The sequence below is a fragment of the Triticum dicoccoides genome, chromosome 6A (genome assembly GCF_002162155.2).
Source record: "Triticum dicoccoides isolate Atlit2015 ecotype Zavitan chromosome 6A, WEW_v2.0, whole genome shotgun sequence".
Taxonomy (NCBI): Eukaryota; Viridiplantae; Streptophyta; class Magnoliopsida; order Poales; family Poaceae; genus Triticum; species Triticum dicoccoides.
Window position 1 is genome coordinate 176331624 of NC_041390.1, and position 15204 is coordinate 176346827.

At 42.2% G+C, this 15204-nt stretch overlaps 1 protein-coding gene across 3 annotated transcripts; it reads right to left on the reverse strand.

The window, feature by feature from the left end:
• Nucleotides 1–963: 963 nt before the first annotated feature.
• On the reverse strand, nt 964–6865 carry LOC119316492 (sirohydrochlorin ferrochelatase, chloroplastic-like). 3 transcript variants are annotated; one of them, XM_037590818.1, is made up of 9 exons: nt 6612–6865; nt 6271–6335; nt 5596–5781; nt 5283–5482; nt 5139–5200; nt 1940–2050; nt 1700–1792; nt 1432–1520; nt 964–1338 (listed from the first exon to the last, which is right to left on the reverse strand). In XM_037590818.1, the coding sequence occupies exons 3-9, from the start codon at nt 5664–5666 to the stop codon at nt 1329–1331; spliced, it is 636 nt and encodes a 211-aa protein (XP_037446715.1). In that variant the 5' UTR covers nt 5667–5781; nt 6271–6335; nt 6612–6865; the 3' UTR covers nt 964–1328. The 3 variants fall into 3 exon arrangements, with proteins under 3 accessions (XP_037446715.1, XP_037446714.1, XP_037446713.1); XM_037590817.1 differs by lacking the exon at nt 1432–1520 and having other exon boundaries at nt 6629–6865; XM_037590816.1 differs by lacking the exon at nt 1432–1520.
• Nucleotides 6866–15204: the final 8339 nt, after the last annotated feature.

Consider the following 15204-nt stretch of genomic DNA (forward strand, 5'->3'; position numbering starts at 1 on the left):
TAGAATCGTCTCGTCATCGCCCAAAATTGCCACGAAGATGGGAGAAAACGGAGTGGAATGCGGGGTGGACGGGAAGTAAAGGCGACTGGGTGATTAAACGGCTACGTGTCGATATAACCGCGAGGCAGCGATCATGGAGAGTGGCCGTTCGGGCAAGCGGCGGTTCCACTGCACGTCGCCGTGTGCTGACGTGGCACTCGAGCCAGGGGAGCAATGATGTAAGATTTGTGCAACGAAAATGAATGGAGATCACTGCGTTCGGCCCAAGTTGTTAAGTGCCACACGTGTGGCACTTATCATTTAGGTTGTTAAATGGTAAAAACTGCAAAGATAAATTCAAGAAAAATAAAGGTGTTTCAGTGGCAGAGCATATGCTCACATGGAAGCATATGCTCCTGGTTTTCAAAATGTGTTTTAAAAATATTTTAAAATGTCACAGAATTATGACAAAATGATTCCTGCATACATCTCGACATTTTACGTGCACACAAACTTGTTTCACAGAAAACCGACAACTTTTATGTCACATGTAAAAAGACAAAATTTAGTGTTAAAATAGGATTTTCATGAGACATTTTTTTGTCTTTTTTACACAAGGAGTATAAAATGTCAGATTTTCACAAAACTTGGCGTGCGCACATACAATGATGAGATGTACACGTCAAATTTGTGTTCGGAATTTTTTGACATTTTGAAATATATTTTTCAGTGGCAGGAGCATATGCTCCCATGTGCCAAAGTGAATTTCGAAATAGCATCTTTATAGTTGACACGACTAAATGGAAATCATATTATGCTCCCATGTGCCAAAGTGAATTTCGAAATAGCATCTTTATAGTTGACACGACTAAATGGAAATCATACCACAGCGGAGTTGAGTGATCATACGATGGATCGAGAAGCTCTAGGTGGATCGGGGCGAAGGGTCTAGAATTTCTCAAAAATCTCCGCATGCCCTTCACATTGATTAAATTGAGTATTTCATTCACATCTTTACCTGACAAATTTACACATTCCATATCTACAAACTGAACAAAACCGTTAACATTAATCAGTATAATAGTGATAGGTTCTGTAACATGGCATGGGACACAGGTTCAGCTCGCACAAAATCAAACTTAGGGTCTCAGCTATTTGAGGCGCTCATTTGCAAGAAACAAGGTTGGTTGTATACAATTTCCAAAATTATGGAGATAGGACTGTTGAGCAAAGTAGCCTCCATTGTCTTTCCCATCAAGAGTAAAAATGGCACTTTCCAGTCCCGGCACATACCGTACACTCATCGACTCCACCTGCAGCGTGCCTCAGGCAGTATTTGATGCGATCGTTCATAATATCCTGCAAAACAACTTTTCCATTTTGATAAAAGAACTCGTAAACTTGCCTCTTGTATAAAGAGGAGAATGCTTTAGTTGCTATCAATTCACTGACATTTTTCTAGAACAAACACTCAATGACTCTGAACCCTTCGTTAATACGTAGCAAACAAAATTCGACACTTCCTTTTCAACATTTCTATCCTGAAAAGTTGTACCACATCATCAAAAGGGTGGCTGTTCCTGTAGATCTACTTATAGAAAATATCACATTAGTTTGCTTTTCTACTAACGACAATTCTCGTAAAAGATGGGCTACTGAATGCATAATTCAGTGTGACATAGATAATCTTGCACAATCCAGAGAATTAATTAGCACATACCACCATAAGCTCATGTAATCCAAGAGGAGCCGTGATGATGTAGGGTACGCTTGAGTGCTCTTTAGAGGCTTCTGATGCTAAAGAAGGGATATCCTGAGAAAGAACAGTGCCAAATTGCATGAGAACTCATGTCTTACTGATGCGATATAAGCAATAGAATAGAACATAGGCACCGCCAACATCTTCCGTATTAAACATTTTAGAACTATCCATCCAGACAAAAAAAAAACGACAACATACTTGCTTCCAGTGTCGTCCAGGGGAAAGGAAATATGGACTGACAATAATGCGAGATGCTCCCTGCTGCACACATTTTCCAAATGCTTCCTTAATAGTAGGCTCAGCCAGCTCCTTCATTTTGCCAAAGCAAAAGTTTAGCAACTTCATGCATCTCAAAATGAAAAAATATCTCCAGATAAGAACTAACAGTGATATGATTCATTAGCACAAAAGCCTCCAGCTTTGAGTTCGAAAGAAAGATGCCTCCAGCCCATTAATTTAATATAACAAATAAATAACAATTGGAGAATGATGAAACAAATATCAATGAGATTTTGGTAATAGTAATACACCTTTCCGAGAAACCTCAAGAAAAAGCATACAGGACAGTGGCTAAAAATATACGTTGGTAAATTATCGCTCATTAACAAAAGCATACAGGTATAGGCTGTAATGGAGGCCTGCATCAAGGGCAACTGTACTTCATTTTAATGAAGTTAGCGTCGGTGATTAATCTAAACTGCCCTCCTGATGGTCAACTGAAAATGTGTGATTAATTTATAACAAGAGATCCAATGAAACAGATGCTTATATTTTGACTGAACTAAACCCAATGTGCAAGCTAACTAAATGTACATGGACACTCCTAATAGAGAATAGTTAGACGAAAACAGGAATGCTTGTGCGCAGCATATGTTTCACTTCATGTCTGACAGGCATTGGTAAGAATACAACATCTTTATACTAACTCAGAGTCACATTATTTGTCATGTCCTACATGTTTTTGTTCAAAAATAGAAAAAAATGATATTAATGAAATGGAAAGAGAAGTCATTTATATTGGCTTGGCTATGAAAGTCACATTGTTTGTCTGGTCCTAAACATATTCATTCAAAACAAAAAACATTTTTTAAAGAAGCGAAAAAGATCTCATTTCTATTGGTTTGGCTATGAAATTAATTTCTAAGTGAAAAGATTATCAAGACCAAGAAGTTGTGAAAGAAGTTTCTTGCAAAAAGGGCGCGGACACTGCCAAAGACGATCAGTGCCTGGTTAATTAGGACATGGCGTGTAGGCCGAAGAAGCTAGGAGGCCTCAGGATTCTTAACTTACGTCATACGAGCACAGCTCTGAAGGTTTGTTGGCTATCGCTACAGCGCACTGACATGAAAAGGTCATGGAGAATCCTTCCTCTAGTTGCTGGTGCAGATGTTGCTATCTTACTCGCTGGAACCAATGTCCTAATTGAGTAATTGGGGATGGTAATTTCACGCGGTTTTGGCAGGACGCCTGGATCAACGGTTTTTCAGTTGCTGAGATCACATCAGACCTTCTCTATGCTCTCCCTTTATTGATCCAGCAGAAAGGAACAGTGGCTGGGGCTTTGACCCTTGGTAGGTGGATCAACGATATCAAGGCCCTAATTTCCATTGCCAAGTTTATGCCAGTTCTGAACGTGCTGGGGGTACTCAAAGGGTTGACATTAATCTTCAAGTATCAGTACCTGGTCATGGAGCCGGGATTCATCTGGAAAATACACATCCAGAACTGTCTATAAAGCCTTTTTTTGGTCGCCATCGAGTCTCAGTATGCCTGAGTCATCCGGAAAGCCTGGGTGCCCCTTAGTTGCAATATATTTATGTGGCTTCCTATCTGAAAGAGATGCTGGACTGCAGACCCCCTTGTGAAGTGTGGGTTACAGCACAACGAGACCCGTGTGTTCTGTCAGACTACGAGCAGAGACCTGGGCCATTTACTCATCAGGTGCGGCATCTTCAACATGATTTGGACCAGGGTACTGCAATGGTATGATACTTCAGCCAACGGTTGGAGCTCATTTTGAAGAATGGTGAATGGCATCCAGAGGCAGGCTGCAAACATGACAGAAGAAGCAGATTTGATAGCCTGGTAAAGCTGATTGCCAGAAATACGTTGAAGAGAAGGAATGGAAGAGTCTTCGAACAGGAGTATCACAGGTTTACAGCAGGTCTAGGACGACATCAGATCAAATACAGATCATGAATCACAGTTGGTGCAAAGTGAAATATCAAGGAAGACATACACAATTAGGGTCGTTTTTTGGGGTCACTAGCTACAGGTTTTTGCCCGCTTCTGTGTCGTAGTTGTTGTATCACTTTTTGGGGTTTCTTTTTCCCTGTTGTATTTCTGCTGGTGGTCATACCTTCTAGGCATTATAAAACTCTTTTCCCTAATTTATACATGCAGCTCTCCTACATGGTCTTGAAAAAAGAAATGATTTCTCCATATCCCGAGCTATTTCTTCATGCATGGAAATTGGTTACGACGTCGTATTTCTCAATCTAAGACAAGGCCATTGCAAGAAGTGAAATACTCCCTCCGTTCCAAATTAAATGAAGTTCTAGCTTTGTCCTATGTCAAACTTTTATAGGTTTGACCAAGTCTATATAAAAATATATCAACACCTACAAGACTAAATTAGTTTCATTAGATTCTTTACAAAATGTATTCGTTATATATTTTTGATATTGTAGATCTTAAATATTTTTTGATAGACTTGGTCAAACTTAAAGAAGTTTGAATTAGGACAAACCGAGAACTTCAATTAATTTGGAATGGAGGGAGTAGAAGATAGCAACATGGAACGACACCAAATGCTGGGTTTATAACAAACTTTTAATTGAAATAGAAAGCTTTCAATATAAGTGAAAAGGACACATATACTACAGCTACCTGTGTATTGTCATGTAGCCTATGGGTAAAAGAAGTGCAACAGTGTGCAAACCTTCATAAATAGATACGCAGGAACTCACTGGATACGTCACTACTGCATAAAATCATGTCAGAGTTCTAAATGTGTGACCTTGTGAGTTGACCAGTACAGGGTGCAATGCAGTAGCTTAAAAAATAGTATCAACTCCATATAAATTTAATTTGACAAATTTGAAGTGATGAGTAAAATACTTTACTCAGTCTGCATCCTAAACATGCTCAATGATGGACAAGGAATTTAGACCAAGAAATACTATGGTGACTTGAGCCCCAGATTGCGAGTTGACATAATTGTCAATAGTTTTTCCTTCACAAAATAATGGAAAGCTAATGATGCCAACAACTTTCACTTTGCTAATAAGGAAATTTCAAGAGAGCTACAAGCTTCAAGCAAAGCTTAATAAATTCATAATTTGCACCTCCTCATTGAACAAATACAATTTCAGAAAAAACAACAATCAAAACATACCATGTGAGCAGGCTCAACAATATTGTAGCAAGTCCTGGCCTTGAACATGCTAACAAAATCATCTGCAATTTTCAAGTGAGACTAATATAAGGTAGGCGTCGATATAAACACCACAAAACTCACAAAAAATAATCAGTCTATTACGTAGCATGAGATTAGATTCTTGTCGACGTGACCCGTGATCAACTATGATCACACCATCATTCTCTCCCACTACACAATCATGTCCTACAGAAGTTTCAGGCCTAGACGCAGAATTTGGTCTGAAATTTGTGACCCAATGTCCACTACTTCCAATTGGCACCAACTTTATAAAACCACGGTCATAATTCGCACTAGTGCTCCTAAAGCCAATAGACAAGAAACGGAGTTAAAAATGAATGCAACACAAGAGATAGGAAATGACAAAAATTTAATGGAGGCCGGTAAATTAATAAGACCATCAGGAAAGAAATACCTTAAAGAATATGTGTTTATTGAATTTGCAGTGAAGGGTTGTAAGGAGAGCGACATAGGGTGCATAGACATATTGGAGCACCCACTGTTATTCTTAAGGTAACAATAGGATCTTGAAGGAAATGCAGAAACTCAACTTAATAGGCCCTTCTCCGTAAGATAACTTTCAGACGGGACAACAATATTCCTGATCAGAGCATGCTCATTAGACATTGCAAAATGCAAGAAAAAAAAATCTCTGGTACAAACTAAAGGCTCAACAGTCCCTGCATTTTCCATATAAGCAGATCCACTTCCATTTGGAAAAATTAATAAGTACATGTATTTAGTGGCATTTAATTTGAAATTGGTTCCACTAGTAGCTAGGGCTCAACCTATGCACACAAACTCTATTTTATTAGAATTTAAGTAGAAATATAACTATCATGAAAGTAGGGTTTAAATCGAACCATTGTTAAATAAGAAATAGGAATCTTACTATTATCGGTGAGCAGACTCTGGACCAAAATCTAAGCACTGATAGCTACCCCAAAAAGATAGATCATGCAAGGCATAGAAAATATGGCTTGATTGCACAATGAATGTAGAATTTAAACTCAATGCTTAACGATCCAACAAAAATAGATAAAACCATGACAAAAACTACAGATTGTAGTGTGGAGATACGAAAGAGTACCAAATCAGTGGCTTGATTCATCTATGCCTCCCACGACCTGATCAACAGTGGAAGGAAGACAATACCTTCAAGACATCAAAAATATAATTTCATAAGAAAAGGCATAAACATCAAGTGAAATAATTAATCATTGATACAAATATGAAAGCCTCCACTACGACGAGGTCAAACTCCTTTGAGAGACCTATAGGCTTGAAATGATAAAATGAAATGCATCAACTTGAGTTCAGTTCAGTACATACGCATCTTCTATCTCAATTCATTTTAACTTCAATGCCCCAATTTAGACGCGTCTTCTCTTTCTGTTCACTATAATTTCAATGCACCAATTTAGAAATTACCTGGTCCAAGAATTTACCCGGGGCGAAGCGAAGCAGCAGCCTGGCTGCGGTACGTCGCCGCGTTGGCGAGAAGCAGTGGGGCGCAGAGCGGCTGCGCGAGTCGGCGTTCCTCGGCCTCGGCGGCGCAGCCGAGGCAGGAACCGACGGCAGCAGCACGGCGGCCGAGGCCGGGGAGCACCGCCGAAACCGAGGGGGAACGGCGCGGTCGCGGTCTCGCGGAGCAGCCAGCAGACAGGACTGCGGGGGAACGGGGAGCTGGGCTGTAGGCTGTAGTCGCACGGGAGAGGCCGGAGTAAATTGCAGAAAACACTACTGTTTCTCAAAAAAAAAACAGAAAACACTACTTTATTCTTTTTCAAAAACACCACGTCTTGTGTAATCTATTTGCAAAAATCACTGATCGACGGATCTCATTCTATTACATGGGCCCATTTTTTGTCTACATGGCCAAACAAGTCATCCCGACCGCCATTAGACGGCGTTAGACGACGCCATTCACACCAAGTCCATTTCCCCTCCCGTCCACGCCGCTTCATCGTTTTTCCCTTCCCGCTCCCCGCTCTCCCCCTCCCCCCTCCCCCTCTCAGCCCACTCCAGAGATGGCGACTCCGGTGAAACCAGGTGGTGGCGTAGGCGACGTGGATCCCGAGCTAGGCGAGTTTTGCGAGAGCTCGAACCCTAGCAAGCCGGCGGAGACAGCGTTGCAGTAGTATTTGGTCGAGAACACGGGGTGAGAGCGTTTGCCGCGGCGGTGAAGGCCAATCCGACGGGAAGTCACCGCCTCGTGTCATCCTTCGCGGCGTCTAGTGATATTTCTCCCCCCTTTCCCCTTCTCCATCTCCTTTCTCTATGGCTTTGACTAGGGTTAGGGTTATTGTTGTTGTTATAGTCAGATAGTGTTACTGTTATAGTGAATAAATTAGGTGTCGTTCAATGCTATGATGTGCATATTGTTTAATTTGTATACTAGTTGTGAGTGATTTAGTTCAAATTAGGTGTTGTTTAACCCTAGGGTTAGGTGTACTGTGTCAAATTAGTTGTTGTTTGTCGGCGTTCTGGGAACGGGGATACTCAGATTTGCCTGCCTACGGCCCACGGCGTGGCTCCATCGACGGCCCGGTACGGCCCAGCTTCAATATCGACAACTCAAGACCCTCGTGAGGCTTAAGGGCCAAGCCTCGTGAGGCGGACGACACCAAGACCTCCCTAGGGGGGCGGCTTCCTCAGGTCGGCTCCCGAGGAACGGAGATATCTATGCAAGGTGCACCTCACGAGGTTCGGATGACGTGAGCCGTGATGACCAAGGCCAGGCGGGCGCCAGCGAGTGTAGTGTACCGGTTTCCTCTTTGGTGCTAAGGAGACAAGCACAGGCGCAGAGTCCCGAGGAATCAACTAAAGGTTTTCATTCCGGTGCAACAAGACCAAGACAGCTAGGACGGCAAGACGGAAGTCATCATGGAGCCCACCGCAGTGTCACAACTAGGAGCTTTTGCAGGCGAAGACTACTTTTGTCAGATAGCATGTACTAGTTGTTTCCCTCAAATTTGGCCGTTGTGGGATCCCTTCCCGCCTTACATTTGGGAAGAGGGCCAAGGCCACTATAAATTGGACTTAGCCACCACCATAGAAGATGACAGACGGACGGATGAACGGACATACGGATCATTAAGATCATCCTCACACCCACCAGCTCATCGAGCACAAGAACGCATCTCCTCCTGAGGCTGTTCTCCATTGTACTAGTTCATCTGCAGCCCCTCGAGGCCAATCCACTGAAGGAAATATGCCCTAGAGGCAATAATAAAGTTATTATTTATTTCCTTATATCATGATAAATGTTTATTATTCATGCTAGAATTGTATTAACCAGAAACATAATACATGTGTGAATACATAGACAAACATAGTGTCACTAGTATGCCTCTACTTGACTAGCTCGTTGATTGAAGATGGTTAAGTTTCCTAGCCATAGACATGAGTTGTCATTTGATTAATGGGATCACATCATTAGGAGAATGATGTGATTGACTTGACCCATTTCGTTAGCTTAGCACTTGATCGTTTAGTTTGTTGCTATTGCTTTCTTCATGACTTATACATGTTCCTATGACTATGAGATTATGCAACTCCCGTTTACCGGAGGAACACTTTGTGTGCTACCAAACGTCACAACGTAACAGGGTGATTATAAAGGTGCTCTACAGGTGTCTCCGAAGATACTTGTTGGGTTGGCGTATTTCGAGATTAGGATTTGTCACTCCGATTGTCGGAGAGGTATCTCTGGGCCCTCTCGGTAATGCACATCACATAAGCCTTGCAAGCATTGCAACTAATAAGTTAGCTGCGGGATGATGTATTACGGAACAAGTAAAGAGACTTGCCGGTAACGATATTGAACTAGGTATTGAGATACCGACGATCAAATCTCGGGCAAGTAACATACCGATGACAAAGGGAACAACGTATGTTGTTATGCGGTATGACCGATAAAAGATTTTCGTAGAATATGTAGGAGCCAATATGAGCATCCAGGTTCCGCTATTGGTTATTGACCGGAGACGTGTCTTGGTCATGTCTACATTATTCTCGAACCCGTAGGGTCCGCACGCTTAACGTTACGATGACAGTTTCGTTATGAGTTTATATATTTTGATGTACCGAAGGTTGTTCGGAGTCCCGGATATGATCACGGACATGAAGAGGAGTCTCGAAATGGTCGAGACATAAAGATCGATATATTGGACGGCTATATTCGGACACCGAAAGTGTTTCGGGTGATTTCAGAGAAAACCGGAGTGCCGGAAGGGTTACCGGAACCCCCCGGGGAAGTATTGGGCCTTAGTGGGCCTGAGGGGAGAGAGAGGGCAGCAGCCCAGGAGGTGGCGCCCCCCCTCCCATGGGGAGTCTGAATTGGACTAGGGGAGGGGGCGCGGCCCCTCTTTCCCTCTCCCTCTCCCTCTCTTTCCTTCCCCCTTCTCTCTTCCTAGTTGGACTAGGAAAGGGGAGTCCTACACTAGTAGAAAAAGGGTCAAACGTGAAGCACATTAGTGCCGGTTGGTAAAAAAACCGGCACTAATGTGATCAATAGTGCCGGTTCGAATGGCTATGCATTAGTGCCGGTTCGTAATGAACCTTTAGTACCGGTTCGTGCCACGAACCGGTACTAAAGGGGTGGTGGCAGGCTGGCGTCAGGCCAGGGCCCCATGAGCACCTTTAGTGATGGTTTGTGACACAAACCGGTACTAAAGGTCTAACCTATAGTACCGGTTTGTGTCACCAACCGACACTACAGAGTCTTAACCTATAGTCCCGGTTGAAGACACAAACCGGCACTATAGGGCAATTTTCAAACTCTACCCCCCCCCATGTGTATCGCCATTTCAGTTTTGAAAAAATCAAAAGAAAATGATAAAAACTTCAAAAAATAAAATCCTTCGAGAGGTAGTTATATTACTACGTCTACACGTTAGGAAAATTTGAAAACTTAAATTTGGACATGTTTTGCAAAAAGTGTAGGGAAAATGTAAAACGGCTATAACTTTTGCATACGATGTCGGAAAAAAACGTATAATATATCAAAAAATTCAGCACGAAAATCCGCATCCGATGGAGACCGCCTACGGCCTGTTTGCAATTTTTTAGAATCCTCAAATTCCAAAAGGAAAAAAAGATATGGTCAAATTTAAGTTTTTTTAAATTTTTTTTGTTAAATCTGGTCAAACTACTTATTCAAGAAGTATTAATGTTACTACATAATTATTCAAGAATATTAGTGTTACTAAATAATTATTTCATTTTTTTGAATTTTGGTCAAATCTGGTCAAACTATGGTCAAACTGTGGTCAAACTTATTCAAGAAATATTAGTGTTACTAAATAATTACTGTTTTTAGAATAATAGTTTCAAACTCAAACAGTGAAATGTGTGACTTCATGCTCAAGCTAAACTCCTGAGGGTTAATAGGATTGACATCTTACTATTGTCAGGAAAACAATAAGTGCAGACTTGGAAACGAAGAAGAATAGAACCCGAAAGTTAAGCGTGCTTGGGATGGAGTAGTGAGAGGGATGGGTGACCGGTCGTGAAGATAGATGATTTGGAATGAGTGATCCACACTTGAGCAGTTAAGAGAGGTGATTAGAGACTAAATCACCAAATAATTCAGAAAAATTAAAAATCAAAAAAAATAATCAAATTTTTTTCCAAAATTTTCAAAAAAAAAACCTTTAGTATCGGTTGGTAACACCAACCGGTACTAAAGGTCCCCCATACGTGGTGGCACTTTAGCGCCGGTTCGTGCCGAACCGGTACTAAAGGGGGGGGGCTTTAGTGCCCACCAATTAGTGCCGGTTATGAAACCGGCACTAAAGGCCCTTACGAACCGGTTTTAAAGCTCCATTTTCTACTAGTGGCTACTCCTACTACGAGGAGGACTCCCCCCTCCTTGGCGCGCCCCAAGGGCCGGCCGGCCTCTCCCCATTGCTCCTTTATATACAGGGGCAGGGGGCACCTCTAAACACACAAGTTGATCTTCGTGATCATTCTCTTAGCCGTGTGCGGTGCCCCCCTCCACCATAATCCTCGATAATATTATAGCGGTGCTTAGGCGAAGCCCTGCGACGGTAGAACATCAAGATCATCACCACGCCGTCATGCTGACGGAACTCTTCCCCGACACTTTGCTGGATCGGAGTCCGGTGATCGTCATCGAGCTGAACGTGTGCTAGAACTCGGAGGTGTCGTAGTTTCGGTGCTTGATCGGTCGGGCCATGAAGACGTACGACTACATCAACCGCGTTGTGCTAACACTTCTGCTTCCGGTCTACGAGGGTACGTAGACAACACTCTCCCCTCTCGTTGCTATGCATCACCATGATCTTGCGTGTGCGTAGGAATTTTTTTGAAATTACTACGTTCTCCAACAGTGGCATCCGAGCCTAGGTTTTATGCGTTGATGTTATGCACGAGTAGAACACAAGTGAGTTGTGGGTGATATAAGTCATACTGCTTACCAGCATGTCATATTTTGGTTCGGCGGTATTGTTGGATGAAGCGGCCCGGACCGACATTACGCGTACGCTTACGCGAGACTGGTTCTACCGATGTGCTTTGCACACAGGTGGCTGGCGGGTGTCAGTTTCTCCAACTTTAGTTGAACCGAGTGTGGCTATGCCCGGTCCTTGCAAAGGTTAAAACAGCACCAACTTGACAAACTATCGTTGTGGTTTTTTTATGCGTAGGTAAGAACGGTTCTTGCTAAAGCCCGTAGCAGCCACATAAAACTTGCAACAATAAAGTAGAGGACGTCTAACTTGTTTTTGCAAGGCATGTTGTGATGTGATATGGTCAAGACATGATGCTAAATTTTATTGTATGAGATGATCATGTTTTGTAACCGAGTTATCGGCAACTGGCAGGAGCCATATGGTTGTCGCTTTATTGTATGCAATGCAATTGCGCTGTAATGCTTTACTTTATCACTAAGCGGCAGCGATAGTCGTGGAAGCATAAGTTTTGGTGAGACGGCAACAATGCTACGATGGTGATCAAGGTGCTGCGCCGGTGACGATGGTGATCATGACGGTGCTTCGAAGATGGAGATCACAAGCACAAGATGATGATGGCCATATCATATCACTTATATTGATTGCATGTGATGTTTATCTTTTATGCATCTTATCTTGCTTTGATTGACGGTAGCATTATAAGATGATCCCTCACTAAATTATCAAAGTATAAGTGTTCTCCCTGAGTATGCACCATTGCGAAAGTTCTTCGTGCTAAGACACCACGTGATGATCGGGTGTGATAGGCTCTACGTTCAAATACAACGGGTGCAAAACAGTTGCACACGCGGAATACTCAGGTTTAACTTGACGAGCCTAGCATATAACAGATATGGCCTCGGAACACGGAGACCGAAAGGTCGAGCGTGAATCATATAGTAGATATGATCAACATATTGATGTTCACCATTGATACTACTCCATATCACGTGATGATCGGACATGGTTTAGTTGATTTGGATCACGTGATCACTTAGAGGATTAGAGGGATATCTTTCTAAGTGGGAGTTCTTAAGTAATATGATTAATTGAACTTTAATTTATCATGAACTTAGTACCTGATAGTATCTTGCTTGTCTATGTTTGATTGTAGATAGATGGCTCGTGCTGTTGTTCCGTTGAATTTTAATGCGTTCCTTGAGAAAGCAAAGTTGAAAGATGATGGTAGCAATTACACGGACTGGGTCCGTAACTTGAGGATTATCCTCATTGCTGCACAGAAGAATTACGTCCTGGAAGCACCGCTAAGTGCCAAGCCTGCTGCAGGAGCAACACCAGATGTTATGAACGTCTGGCAGAGCAAAGCTGGTGACTACTCGATAGTTCAGTGTGCCATGCTTTACGGCTTAGAACCGGGTCTTCAACGATGTTTTGAACGTCATGGAGCATATGAGATGTTTCAGGAGTTGAAGTTAATATTTCAAGCAAATGCCCGGATTGAGAGATATGAAGTCTCCAATAAGTTCTATAGCTGCAAGATGGAGGAGAATAGTTCTGTCAGTGAACATATACTCAAAATGTCTGGGTATCATAATCACTTGACTCAACTGGGGATTAATCTTCCTGTTGATAGTGTCATTGACAGAGTTCTTCAATCACTGCCACCAAGCTACAAAAGCTTCGTGATGAACTATAATATGCAAGGGATGAATAAGACTATTCCTGAGCTCTTCGCAATGCTAAAAGCCGCGGAGGTAGAAATCAAGAAGGAGCATCAAGTGTTGATGGTCAATAAGACCACCAGTTTCAAGAAAAAGGGCAAAGGGAAGAAGAAAGGGAACTTCAAGAAGAACAGCAAACAAGTTGCTGCTCAGGAGAAGAAACCCAAGTCTGGACCTAAGCCTGAAACTGAGTGCTTCTACTGCAAGCAGACTGGTCACTGGAAGCGGAACTGCCCCAAGTATTTGACGGATAAGAAGGATGGTAAAGTGAACAAAGGTATATGTGATATACATGTTATTGATGTGTACCTTATTAATGCTCGCAGTAGCACCTGGGTATTTGATACTGGTTCTGTTGCTAACATTTGCAACTCGAAACAGGGGCTACGGATCAAGCGAAGATTGGCTAAGGACGAGGTGACGATGCGCGTGGGAAATGGTTCCAAAGTTGATGTGATCGCGGTCGGCACGCTACCTCTACATCTACCTTCGGGATTAGTATTAGACCTAAATAATTGTTATTTGGTGCCAGCGTTGAGCATGAACATTATATCTGGATCTTGTTTGATGCGAGACGGTTATTCATTTAAATCAGAGAATAATTGTTGTTCTATTTATATGAGTAATATCTTTTATGGTCATGCACCCTTGAAGAGTGGTCTATTTTTGATGAATCTCGATAGTAGTGATACACATATTCATAATGTTGAAATCAAAAGATGCAGAATTGATAATGATAGTGCAACTTATTTGTGGCACTGCCGTTTAGGTCATATCGGTGTAAAGCGCATGAAGAAACTCCATACTGATGGACTTTTGGAACCACTTGATTATGAATCACTTGGTACTTGCGAACCGTGCCTCATGGCTAAGATGACTAAAACGCCGTTCTCCGGTACTATGGAGAGAGCAACGGATTTGTTGGAAATCATACATACAGATGTATGTGGTCCAATGAATGTTGAGGCTCGTGGCGGATATCATTATTTTCTCACCTTCACAGATGATTTAAGCAGATATGGGTATATCTACTTAATGAAACATAAGTCTGAAACATTTGAAAAGTTTAAAGAATTTCAGAGTGAAGTTGAAAATCATCGTAACAAGAAAATAAAGTTTCTACGATCTGATCGTGGAGGAGAATATTTGAGTTACGAGTTTGGTCTACATTTGAAACAATGCGGAATAGTTTCGCAACTCATGCCACCCGGAACACCACAACGTAATGGTGTGTCCGAACGTCGTAATCGTACTTTATTAGATATGGTGCGATCTATGATGTCTCTTACTGATTTACCGTTATCATTTTGGGGTTATTCTTTAGAGACGGCTGCATTCACGTTAAATAGGACACCATCGAAATCCGTTGAGACGACGCCTTATGAACTATGGTTTGGCAAGAAACCAAAGTTGCCGTTTCTAAAAGTTTGGGGCTGCGATGCTTATGTGAAAAAGCTTCAACCTGATAAGCTCGAACCCAAATCGGAGAAATGTGTCTTCATAGGATACCCAAAGGAGACTGTTGGGTACACCTTCTATCACAGATCCGAAGGCAAGACTTTTGTTGCTAAATTAGGAGTTTTTCTAGAGAAGGAGTTTCTCTCGAAAGAAGTGAGTGGGAGAAAAGTAGAACTTGATGAGGTAACTATACCTGCTCCCTTATTGGAAAGTAGTACATCACAGAAACCGGTTTCTGTGACACTTACACCAATTAGTGAGGAAGCTAATGATAATGATCATGAAACTTCAGATCAAGTTACTACCGAACCTCGTAGATCAACCAGAGTAAGATCCGCACCAGAGTGGTACGGTAATCCTGTTCTGGAAGTCATGCTACTAGATCATGATGAACCTACGATGATGAGG

Bases quoted from the DNA above. Each gene is read 5' to 3' on its own strand.
- LOC119316492 (XM_037590817.1), bottom strand. From the start codon at position 5,666: ATGTCTATGCACCCTATGTCGCTCTCCTTACAACCCTTCACTGCAAAT. The intron at 5,201-5,282 runs GTAATAGACTGA...TGAAAATTGCAG, and splicing joins AGAATCTAATCTCATGCTAC to ATGATTTTGTTAGCATGTTC. The intron at 1,793-1,939 runs GTATGTTGTCGT...GTTCTTTCTCAG, and splicing joins CTGGACGACACTGGAAGCAA to GATATCCCTTCTTTAGCATC.